The sequence below is a fragment of the Coenobita brevimanus genome, chromosome 26 (genome assembly GCF_032717465.1).
Source record: "Coenobita brevimanus isolate Jiangsu-jjx chromosome 26, ASM3271746v2, whole genome shotgun sequence".
Taxonomy (NCBI): domain Eukaryota; kingdom Metazoa; phylum Arthropoda; class Malacostraca; order Decapoda; family Coenobitidae; genus Coenobita; species Coenobita brevimanus.
Genome location: NC_136979.1, coordinates 21,912,742 through 21,925,865, shown reverse-complemented (window position 1 = coordinate 21,925,865; position 13,124 = coordinate 21,912,742). Strand labels below are relative to the sequence as shown.

The 13,124-nt window shown below is 40.4% G+C and overlaps 1 protein-coding gene across 1 annotated transcript in view; it reads right to left on the bottom strand.

Annotated features, from left to right (window-relative positions):
* The window catches only part of LOC145393987 (solute carrier family 49 member 4 homolog), a 103,803-nt gene extending 92,004 nt beyond the window's left edge, over positions 1-11,799 (bottom strand). The window contains exons 1-5 of the mRNA XM_080267959.1: positions 11,683-11,799; positions 9,632-9,876; positions 9,056-9,168; positions 8,347-8,475; positions 7,870-7,999 (exon numbers count right to left, since the gene is read on the bottom strand). Of these exons, the coding sequence (XP_080124085.1) occupies positions 7,870-7,999; positions 8,347-8,475; positions 9,056-9,168; positions 9,632-9,876; positions 11,683-11,799 (734 nt within the window). The remainder of the gene's footprint in view (positions 1-7,869; positions 8,000-8,346; positions 8,476-9,055; positions 9,169-9,631; positions 9,877-11,682) is intronic.
* Positions 11,800-13,124: the final 1,325 nt, after the last annotated feature.

Sequence of the window (13,124 nt, the reverse complement as noted above, 5' to 3'; positions counted from 1 at the left end):
AGATAAGATGTAGGCTTGTTCACCAAGTGCATCAGTGAAAGAAAAGGAGAGCCAAAGGTGGTGGTGGTGAACACTGAAATAAAAATGTCCTAGAATGGATGTGTTCCATCTTAGAAGTAAGATAGTCAAAGAATTTTTCAGTCAGTAGAATTAGGGGATAAGTAAACAGCAGAGATATAGTTAGTCAGAGAATGACAAGAAAGCCGAAGCCAGAGTGTAGACAATTCAGAAGATTCAAGTTCAGGAACATGAGAGCAAAATATGTCGTTGTATACATACAGTATACACACACAACTGCTGCCTTTGGCTTTGAAACGAGTATAGAGAAAGTAGGAGATACAATGAAGGGTTTGCTGTCTCAGTTAAGAAGAGAAGGTGAGGTTTAGGGGAGGAGAGGTGGTGAACAAAAGAGAGAAAGTTAGAAGAAAGGCCGCGAATGTTGCAGAAATGGAGAAAAAGTGGGTCAGACAATGGTTCCAGGCACCTCACTGGGTCGTCACCGGTAGAAGGGCGAATGACAGGGGCATTTATGATCCCCCCTACACCCCGAGACCTCCGAGGCTTGGTTATTAGATGTCATTTTATTTTTTCAAATTTTAAATAGGAAGTGAAGCGTGTAATGTGCATGTAGTTTTGTGCTGACAGTACGAGGAACTTATTTTGGAGAGCATGCTGACCTTATCTCTGTGTTACTGAAACACTGAAAAGGTTCGGCAAAGGGGGATGGTCAGGAGCTACTCCCGAGGGCTGATGAAACGGGAGCTTCAGCTCTCCTTGTCATCAGCTTTCCATCCACCTTGGGAGTATCGCCTTGTTCAACTGGGGCTACAGTCTAGTCCCTGTGTGTGTGTGTGTGTGTGTGTGTGTGTGTGTGTGTGTGTGTGTGTGTGTGTGTGTGTGTGTGTGTGTGTGTGTGTGTGTGTGTGTGTGAGAGAGAGAGAGAGAGAGAGAGAGAGAGAGAGACCCGCAAAATTTTGTAGTAAATTAACATTTTCATTAATAACTAAAATTTGCTTTCTTTTTTTTTTTGGTCATTAGAAATACCTCTGGCAACATATTCGGTAAGAGAGGAGGAAAATATTACGGTCACAATGAAATACGCTTGAGACTCAATGGTTTAGATAGTTTGACAAGCACTAAGAAAAAATGATGAGATTAAATAGATAATTATCGTTTAAGCAGGCACAGATTAAGAGGACTAGACAGATCATTAAGGCAGAAACAGATTGACGAGACTGAACAGCATTATCGCTTAGGTAGTTACAGATTAAGAATACTAGACAGATAATTATTGTTGCAGTAGGAACATATTTTTGAGGCTTAACAGATAGTTATTGTTTAGGGATGAACTGATTAATGAGATCAGACACAAAATTATCCTTAAGACAGCAACAAATTAAGAAGTAACATGTTATTAAGGTTGAACAGAATTATTGCTCAGGCAATAATAGATTAATGAGACTGAACACATAATTATCGACAATAAGGGATGACATGAGACTGAATATTTATCTTTTAGTCAATAAGATAATAAAGTCTGAACAAGCAATAATTACTTTTCAAGGAACAAGTGGCTCATTAGAATAGCACAAATACTGTGATAATCCTTGAGATAGCAAGTGAGGTAAAAGTGATATGAGGTAGTAGGTTAAGATGGTTTAATCATGATAAGAGGTGCTGGGGAGAGGAGAATGGTTGAGGATGGGTATAAAGTAAGGTGCCATAGAAATGAACCGATCTTTACTTGTATGATTCACTCTGTATTATACATCTATACTCTAACGCCACTGTTTCACCCAACTACCTTATCTCACTGTACAGTCTCTTGGTTTATTTCCTACTAAGCCCATCGCTATGGAAAAATAAAAAAGTTGAGGAGGGTCACAGGAATGAATGTGGCGGAAAAAAGGTGCAGCGACAGACCGTGGAATGAGGTTGTGCGTGGAGACCTCCGGGATAGGGGAATGATGAGGGAAATTGTACAGGAACACAATGTATGGTAAGCTGCAAAGAAGAGAACAGACATGCAATGCTCGGAAGGTTAATGGTCTCCAATTGCAAATATATGAGTGTCACTGTGTAAATTATTTTCTTCCAGGCAAAAGCAATAATTGTCTTTCAGGTAGGAAATAATGACACTCCAGGCCGGAAGAATTCACTGGAGCTAATGAAGTAGAGTAATTATCTTCCAGGCAGCACTGAGATAAAATCACTATTTTTCAAATAGCGTTAGATTAATGGAACTAAAGAAATTATTGCCTTTAAGGCAAAAAGAGACTAACGGAATTAAAGTAATGAAATAAAAGCATTCGACGTCCGAATGCAAAATCGCCTGCTAAAATGTGCTGTCGGAGAAGGTACACTCACGCACCAAAGTTTCTGTACCCCCTCGGTGGAAGGAAGTGGAAGTTAGGGTTAGAGAGAGGGCAGGCGAACGGACAACCGTGAGTGGTAGTTTGAAACTGAGCTACGAGGCGAATAGTGAGAAACCTAATGAAAATGGATTCGAAACATTTCCATGTTATTCACCTGCAAAACATTATGGGTTCGTAACATACATAGCATATACAGTATTATAATATAGACTACTATGTTGTCATGGTGTCTGTGAACCTGACCCATCTGTTTCGGATCCTCATGATACAAAAAAAGCACCGAGTGAGTTGTACATCAGCTGCACCTGGTCATTATCACTGCAGTGATAATGTTTCTGACTGTTATTCCTGGATTGTCTATAGGTATACTATAGAATGATTGTGAATTTAATGCTGATTCCCACAGCAGCTGTGCGGATGGTTATATATGTTGCAGTTATTTTATGTGGACGAATAATCCACATTGTGATGGGCAGCGGAGAGCATTCGCCAATAATTTACTATAACCAGATGAAATTAGATGCAAACAACACAAAATATTATGAGACAATGAAGATATAGCTGTGATATCCTGCTCCGCCTTGTTATCCAGGCCTTAACTGTTGCTTCACCTCATACGTGCATTATTTTCCTTCAGTCTCTGCCTCTTTTATTACCTTTACTTCCCGGTATCCTCGTACTGCGAGCCTTCATATTCTTTAGGGAGTTTCTAGTCGTCCGGTCCTATAACGCCTGCTGTATTACATTATTCCTCGCATCATCATTCCCGTACAAACAACATTAGCACAAGACTGCTGAATCTGTTATTACCATTATTGGCGCTGCCACTACTAATCCCCCTTTTTCCATTGTGTCTAATTTCCCTCACAATACTACTACTGCTACTCCACTATAAATCTGTATAATAATACATGACTGTCCTTATGGCTGTGTATCTGATAATCATATTGTCCCTGTCCCACCGTCGATAACTCGTCACTTACCCCGCACCGCTACCCCAGTTGCACTCCCCTCTCTCCCATCCACCATGGACTCGACTCCTCCCCCACTCCGACACCACATTACCCCTCACCTCATCCCTGGGCCAACAGGCCTGTTGTTCACCCTTTACTGGTGGATATACATGGTATGCATTAATAATAACAAAAAAAATAAAAGGAATTTGGGAGCCGAATAAAAATAATGATAATAATAATAATAGGAATTTGGGAGTCGAATGCTAATAGCCAGCCAGAATATGCTGTTTGCCAAGTCCAAAATTTAGGCCATATTTTGATACCATTAAGGTTTTATGTTGATAGCTCAAGCCGTTGATGAGCTATAATGGTGCTAAAGGCAGGCGATAAAAACTAGTTGACCTTTGGCAGTTATTTTGATGACCTTGACCCTGACTCCCAGTGGCCATTTTCGAACTCGTCCAAGATTTTGGCCATATCTTGATACGCTGAAGGTTTCATGTTGATAGCTCAAGCCGTTCATGAGATAGGAACACACACACACACACACACACACACACACACACACACACACACACACACACACACACACACACAGAAGCAGACAAAAACATTATCGCTCCGCCTTCTAAAGGTGGGGAATAATAAAATAATACTAATAACAACAAGAATATCGATGTGTACTGTAATGTTTCTAACATTACACTTAAAAGCTGTAGACCCAAACATGCCTATATTACGGAGCACTGATATATTAACCACAGAACCGACCACAGACCGTTCTTATTATTACCACTGGACCTTCCCTATAGCACTTCACCATGGTAATACAACCCATTGTAGTCCTTTGTGCGATCACTACACGTTAGGGAAAAAATGACAGTTTACATCATGCCTACTACCCACTAAAATACGCATGTGACGTTTCAAAGAAATACATCAAGTTAGCGGACAAACAAACATACGACTGGACATAGACTGAGGCCGAATGTCTCGCATCAGTATGTGACGACCTGGCAAAACTGTTACCATCCTGCTTTGCATGTGTCATCATAGTTATAATAATAATAATAATAATAATAATAATAATAATAATAATAACAATAGTAGTAGTAGTAATAGTAGCAGTAGTAGTAGTCGTAGCATTAGTAGTAGTCGTAGTAGTAGTAGTAGTAATAGTAGTAGTAGTAGTAATCACATTCTAATATGCATGATACAGAGAAGGATAAACACCATAATCTCCCTGATAAAACACGTGGAAACAGCTGTGACATATGAAACCAACCAGTACCATAATATGCTGTAATGTTAGAGTTATAGTAATGCTAAATTAATGTTTGACAGCAGCTCAACCTTCTGTCATGGCAAACATTCTGCATTGCATCGACACATGCAATTACAGTGTTTGTCTTCCTCTGTGCCGTGCCTAATAACATGTGATGATGAAGATGATGATGATGATGATGATGATGATGATGATGATGATGATAATGATGATGATGATGATGATTCATAAAACTATGATGAAACCTGCAAAGCAGGATGGTAACAGTTTTGTCAGGTCGTCACATACTGATGCGAGACATTCGGCCTCAGTCTATGTCCAGTCGTATGTTTGTTTGTCCACTAACTTGATGGATGTCTTATTTTAGTGGGTAATAGGGGTGGTGCACACTGTCATTTTTTCCCTAACGTGTAGTGATCGCACAAAGGACTACAATGGGTTGTATTACCATGGTGAAGTGCTATAGGGAAGGTCCAGTGGTAATAATAAGAACGGTCTGTGGTCGGTTCTGTGGTTAATATATCAGTGCTCCGTAATATAGGCACGTTTGGGTCTACAGCTTTTAAGTGTAATGTTAGAAACATTACAATACACATCTATGTTCTTGTTGTTATTAGTATTATTTTATTATTCCCCACCTTTAGAAGGTGGAGCGATAATGTTTTTGTCTGCTTGTGTGTGTGTATGTGTGTGTGTGTGTGTGTGTGTGTGTGTGTGTGTGTGTGTGTGTGTGTGTGTGTGTGTGTGTGTGTGTGTGTGTGTGTGTGTGTTCCTATCTCATGAACGGCTTGAGCTATCAACATGAAACCTTCAGCGTATCAAGATATGGCCAAAATCTTGGACGAGTTCGAAAATGGCCACTGGGAGTCAGGGTCAAGGTCATCAAAATAACTGCCAAAGGTCAACTAGTTTTTATCGCCTGCCTTTAGCACCATTATAGCTCATCAACGGCTTGAGCTATCAACATAAAACCTTAATGGTATCAAAATATGGCCTAAATTTTGGACTTGGCAAACAGCATATTCTGGCTGGCTATTAGCATTCGACTCCCAAATTCCTATTATTATTATTATCATTATTTTTATTCGGCTCCCAAATTCCTTTTATTTTTTTTGTTATTATTAATGCATACCATGTATATCCACCAGTAAAGGGTGAACAACAGGCCTGTTGGCCCAGGGATGAGGTGAGGGGTAATGTGGTGTCGGAGTGGGGGAGGAGTCGAGTCCATGGTGGATGGGAGAGAGGGGAGTGCAACTGGGGTAGCGGTGCGGGGTAAGTGACGAGTTATCGACGGTGGGACAGGGACAATATGATTATCAGATACACAGCCATAAGGACAGTCATGTATTATTATACAGATTTATAGTGGAGTAGCAGTAGTAGTATTGTGAGGGAAATTAGACACAATGGAAAAAGGGGGATTAGTAGTGGCAGCGCCAATAATGGTAATAACAGATTCAGCAGTCTTGTGCTAATGTTGTTTGTACGGGAATGATGATGCGAGGAATAATGTAATACAGCAGGCGTTATAGGACCGGACGACTAGAAACCCCCTAAGGAATATGACGGCTCGCAGTACGAGGATACCGGGAAGTAAATGTAATAAAAGAGGCAGAGACTGAAGGAAAATAATGCACGTATGAGGTGAAGCAACAGTTAAGGCCTGGATAACAAGGCGGAGCAGGATATCACAGCTATATCTTCATTGTCTCATAATATTTTGTGTTGTTTGCATCTAATTTCATCTGGTTATAGTAAATTATTGGCGAATGCTCTCCGCTGCCCATCACAATGTGGATTATTCGTCCACATAAAATAACTGCAACATATATAACCATCCGCACAGCTGCTGTGGGAATCAGCATTAAATTCACAATCATTCTATAGTATACCTATAGACAATCCAGGAATAACAGTCAGAAACATTATCACTGCAGTGATAATGACCAGGTGCAGCTGATGTACAACTCACTCGGTGCTTTTTTTGTATCATGAGGATCCGAAACAGATGGGTCAGGTTCACAGACACCATGACAACATAGTAGTCTATATTATAATACTGTATATGCTATGTATGTTACGAACGCATAATGTTTTGCAGGTGAATAACATGGAAATGTTTCGAATCCACTTTCATTAGGTTTCTCACTATTCGCCTCGTAGCTCAGTTTCAAACTACCACTCACGGTTGTCCGTTCGCCTGCCCTCTCTCTAACCCTAACTTCCACTTCCTTCCACCGAGGGGGTACAGAAACTTTGGTGCGTGGGTGTACATGCTACCTACAAACCAAATTTGAAGACGAGATATTTTGGCAACACACACACACACGCACACACACACACACACACACACACACACACACACACACACACACCGATATAAACTATATAGCTTCGTCTTGCTAAAGGTGGACGATAAAAATTCGCAATACTTTGTGAGATTCAGTGCCATGTTTTACAAAAAACAAATCCATATTAAAATATCGCCTCACCTTGCTAAAGGCGGTTAATAATAATTATCTCCCAGGCTAAGGAGATAACTGGAACTATGCAGATACGTATAATTATCTTTAAGGTAGCAGGAAATTATTGGAACTATGCAAATACATAGTAATTTCCTTTACGTAGCAGTGATATATATATATATATATATATATATATATATATATATATATATATATATATATATATATATATATATATATATATATATAAAATTATCTTTCAGGAAAAAAAAATGAAATAAGCATATAATAATCTTTCAGGTTACAGGACGGAAGCTACACAAATAATCATCTAAGAGTGTAGTAAAATGGAACCAGTTATTAACCCTCAGGCAGTAGTGAAATACAAGCAATGTGTAACTTTCTGGCAACAGTGAGTTGAAAAGAATAGCTTTTAAGATGCAGTGAGATGAAAATAATGATTATCTCTCAGGAAGCAGTGAGATGAAAGTAATAATATTTTCTCAGACAGTAATGAGAAGTTAGAAATTACGTTTCATGCAGCAGTGAAATGGAAGAAATAATTTCCTTTCAGGCAGCTGTGAAATGGAATCAATAATTATCTCAATCAACTGTAACAACAGAACAAATAATTATTTCTCAGGTAACTGTGAAATAGAACCAATATTGATCACTCAGGCAGCTGTGAAATAGAACCAATAATGATCTCTCAGGCAACTGTAAACTCAGGCTGTGAAAAGGAGTCAATAATGATCTCTTAAGCAACAAAACAAAGGAAGACTGACGTAGCGAGAGCCTTGATGCCGGAAAGGACGTGGAAGCGTTCACTGGTAGAGGAGAGGGATGGCGGTGAAGGAGGCTTAGCTGGAAAATACACCAACACGGCCACCAGCAGCACACCAGACACAACCGCATCTGAGGTCGCGGAATAAACACCTTCAATGATCTGATGAGTCTTATTCTAGATGACATAGGAGGCTTCGTAGCACCTTTCCTTTAGCTATTTATTCTGTACATTCCACATCTATATCACCTTCCTTGCTATTGATGCAAACTATGTTGATATTAAAACAATACTAGTAACATACAGAAGGATGCTAAGGAGTAACGACGATAATAAATAGCTGAGGAAGAGGAGCTACGAAGCCTCCTGTGTTGCCTAGAATAAAATCACTTATCACCATCATCAGCATTGCCCTTACTCAACACCTGAAATACTAAAGCAGTAAAAAAAAATATATATATATATACGATTACAATACCTGTGTACATTAGTCTCATAACATCATTCTGGATGTCCTCTGCAGTGACATCGTCGCTGGGGAGGCGAATGAGCAGTGGTTCCAGGTAGCTGCCCAGACACCCCAGCTGACTCGCACCCAACATCACAGCTGCGGACCGAGGGAGATATGAAAAGACTAGAATGTCGATGGATAGTTTTGTGGTTTTAATTCCTTTAATGTGACAATTTAGTTGTACTGTTACCTTTTTAGACGACTTAGTAATCAGAATAGTGGATAAAGAAGGCAAAATGACTTTCCTCGAATGCTAGAAGTTGGGTCTTTTTTTTTTTTATTTAACCCCTTTCATTTTTTTTTTTTTTTAATCTTATCACCTCCAGCCGATTTTGCTAACTTTAGAGAAATCATCTGCAGTGACAAGGTCAGAAGCAATTACTGCTAACCTCTTTTAAACCTGATTTCTCTTCCTAAGCTGAATCAAATAATCTGAAAATAGCTCGAAAATAATAATTATTTGGTAGCTTATAAACATTTTCCTTATTTTTTTTTTTCCAGAGTTATAAAGACATCAACGATATCTCTCATCACTTGAAAACTGTAGCCATTTATCTTACTCTATTTTTTTTTGAAGGTATAAAGACAACTACGATATCTGTTATTGTTTGGTAGCTGTAGCCATTTATCTTGTGTTATTAAATTTTCCAGAGGTATAAAGAGTTCGTGTCCTCACCCAATGCAGTGGTTCTCTCATTTAAAGGGAACCAGTCAGAGGCGATGAGCATGGGTGCAGCCAGAACCAGCGTAGCAGCCACACCCAGGATAATGGAGGAGAGGTGACACAAGCTGCGAACATCACCAAGGACTCACGTTTACTGATAGTACTCCTATATTCAGTTAGGGTAAAATGTGCTCTGCCATATCCAAGGAACGTTTAGATTATCACAGTATGTATTTGTGTGTTCAATTCAGTGTCCTCAACTGGTCAATATGCGCATACTGAAATCTGTGTGTGTGTGTGTGTGTGTGTGTGTGTGTGTGTGTGTGTGTGTGTGTGTGTGTGTGTGTGTGTGTGTGTGTGTGTGTGTGTGTGTGTGTGCTTTGGGGGATAAATAATTTCAGTGCAATGTCGACCCTATTCAGGTCCAAGGTGGGGCATAACTAATATTTTTCACAATAAACACATTTTAGCATGTGGGCATATATCTTTCACACAGTATGAAATAACTGCAGATTTACTGCACCATGGCAATGTTTTGGTTGTGCATAAGTACCGTATGTAAGAGGTGAAAATAATTTAAGAACTAACATAGTAAAGGCAGGGGTTGTTTTGGTGAAGACCCTGATGAAACAGCTGAAAGCTGCCAAGGTAGCACAGGTAACCATGCCCACCCGCAGACCGCAGCGCTGTGTGGCCCAGGCCATGGGGCATACAAATATTACGTACATGATGGTGCCCCAGTTGATTATCATTGCCACCGTGGAGGGACCCCAGTTATCGAAGGCAGCATCCATACTCTCACTAATGGGCCCAAACGTGCTCCACAGCACAGCCTGGTGGGTAATAATCATGGTTTTTGTAATATCCATAAAAACACCACCAACAAAAACACTACTACTACTACTACTACTACTACTACTACTTTTTTTTTAACATAATACAAATCACCTCCATCCATCGAGGAATTATATTGTGAAGATCAAAACCAACCTTCCTAATACAGTTCACCATTTGGAGTTGTAATGTGAAGGTTAAACACTAACCCTTATATTACAATCCGTTGGCCCCAAGCACGCCAACAGCTGTGGTTACCAACCATCTACTATTGCTGTTATTATTTTTATTTTATATTTATTGATATTACAGTGTAAATAAAGACATTAAACTATTGGAGTCGCTGGTCTATGCGACTCTCGACCACTGTAGCTTCGTAATCCATACCCGCCAGAGAGACAGGCCTGAGGGCTGATGATCTTGTGCCCCTGAGACGTAACAGAGCAGATCTCACGAGGGAGAATGACAGTAGACATCTCATCCAGGCCATAACAGAACTCTGCGGTTGGCGTTTCTTCTCAGAAAGAACCTCTGCCAGTCTCGAGTAGAATCTCACTGCCTCTGGACCCATCCCACCTGATGTCGTGAACACAAGGGCAGTGAATCGACCGTGGTCAACATGTTGGATCCTTTCTTGATAATTTCTATTTTTTTTCCTGCTCATTCCTTTTGTGTGCAGCTTCGAGAGACAGTTCACGATGACATGCTGCCATGGAATCGAATATCCTGATGTCGAAGAACGCCTTCTGCCCACGTGTCCAGAAACCTCGAGCACTGACATCCACTCTTGCGTTATTTGATGTGTTTGCTGTTCTGTGGGTTAAGTGCTCGCCGTCCAGGGGTAGCAGAGCTGGCTCAAACGTGACATCATGGCATATTTCCTGCAGCATTTTGGCAGTGAGGTCGCGTACTTCATCGTGTCGGATGCAAACAAAGCCTCACTTCTTGCATACTATTGCATGGTTTGCATCAAAGGCAGTGCCACAGGCACAGTGTTGAGGTAGGTTCTCTATTGGCCACCCATATCTCAAGGCTACGGCGTCAATAAATTCTTGTTTGTTGATGTGGAAGCCTTTTGCCTTGAGAGGCAGGGTTGTGAGCCAGTTTGATGCCCCAACCTCCTGTCCAATTTCAACTCTTCTGCACAGGTCTGGTGTTGGATGCTCGATTAAGTTATGCAGCTGGTCTTTTTGTCTTGCTTCACGTTCCTTGCTTATCTGTGTCTTTATGTCTTCCTTTGGTGGTCGATTTCACTAGTCTCAACCTGGGCGCAGATCTTCTGTGACAAGGATTCAGTGAGCCTGAGTGAATTTCTGTGTTCAGAGCTTGCCACGGCTACTGGATTTATAATGCCAAGGCCTCCCATCCTGAGTGGTAGTGCTAGAAGGTCCCTCTCTTCTGGTGTGGGGATGTGGCCATTGGTTAGAGATGGGAGGAATGAATCCCTGATTGCATCCTCCAGTGGTTGTAGCAGCAACTCGATGTCTGGTATGGTCCTCATCACGAAGGTCCACTTGTGCTTTACACCATAGGTAAATGCACTGTATGCTGCATGGAGTTCTGTTTTTGCATGGCTGGATAGTGTATGAATTTCTTCTACCCATGTCTTTACCTTATCGCTTACATATTTGTCTGAATTCCTTAGTTCCAATCACAGCCCTTAGATGCCTCTGACCTTCCTTGGTCACTGTCACGTTTGTGCCTCTAAATGCTTCTTGTGCACCTTGATAGTAAGCTGGTTTCACGATCAAGATGGACTTACTTGCATTAGGGTAGTAACCTATTTCAGGGACATGAGATGTTACAAGGTCCCACCATTTCCTCATATCCTCAAGCCTGCCAGCATCTGTGAGATCATCGGCATAGGCTACCTGTTGTACATTGGTGGCCTCGTATTTGATCTGTTGTTGCAGCACTGCCATCGCCAAGGCGTACATACATGGCAACGGGTTCCCCTTGGGTAGTTCCTTCTGTGGACTGGATTACACCGACGTCGTGAGCAGCTGTCTTACCCACAATGTAGAGGTCTGCTTGTTCTTTGTAGGTGTTTTCCACATATTGGGAAAATGCTGGGCATTTACTACTGCTACTACTACTACTACTACTACTACTAATAATAATAATAATAACAATAATAACAATATTAACAGCAATGTTTAGAACACCGTAAAATTGTCCGAGGACAATTTTGATGAAAAACTTGCCACGGCTATTGCCTACTAGAAGTTAAGCTTTAAAGGGACCTTGAGGTCAATGTCACAGATCTTGAGCATTTCACCTTGCGTCACTAGTCTATAAGTCGGTCAAGTCTGGTGACAGTAACTGTAATCTTTAATGGAAATTATATAAAATTTGAAATTTTAGGAAAGTCCCAATTTTTTTACCTTAGGCGATCTCAGAAAATAATCAACCGATTGGAACCATACTTCTTTCAGAAATGCGTCCGCCTTAAGGTTACGTTGTGGTAAAATTTTAGCTTTCTAGCTTAAGTGGTTCTTGAAACAGTGTGGCTGACTCAATTTTCTGTGTTTCAGATAAAATTCGGAGATCTGGTTGACGGACTGCCACCATATTTAGCCAAAAGGAGCGGACAATTGTCTAAGTTGACCAAGTTTGAAGGCTCTAGGCCAAATAGCCTTTGAAATATTGTAATTTTAAAATAAGCAATATTAATAATAATAATAATAATTATTATTATTATTATTATTATTATTATAACAATAATAATAATGGCAAAAACATGCAAACTTCCTACAGGGATCTGCGAAGTATAAATAATAACAATAGCAAGAGTAACAGTAGTATAGTAGCAGTAGTAATAGTGGCAGTAGACATCGCAATCGTCCTGGCAGAAGTAGTAGTAGTAGCGGGAGCAACAGCAGCAGCAGTAATAGCGGTACAGAGTAATCCCATTTTGTTGGGAAGTTAGTAGACCTTGTAGGGTACTCACTGGACCTTGGGTATGAAGATTTCATCTCTTTGCTGTATCCTTCTGAGATATTTTAATTGTAATCTGCCACACCACAGGACACCTTTATTAGTGAAAATATGCTTTCAGTAATATTGTATATCATAATACTCTAACCTGTGAAAATAACCTTTCGTTATTAACCCGCGACGTCCCGTCGACGTTCTTTAATGTCCACACGTTTTGTCACTGCCAATCCCGTTGACGTACATAAACGTGAAAAAATTGCAAGGTCCCTAATTTGCACAATTTTCAATTTTCGCGAGTCATTTTTGGTAC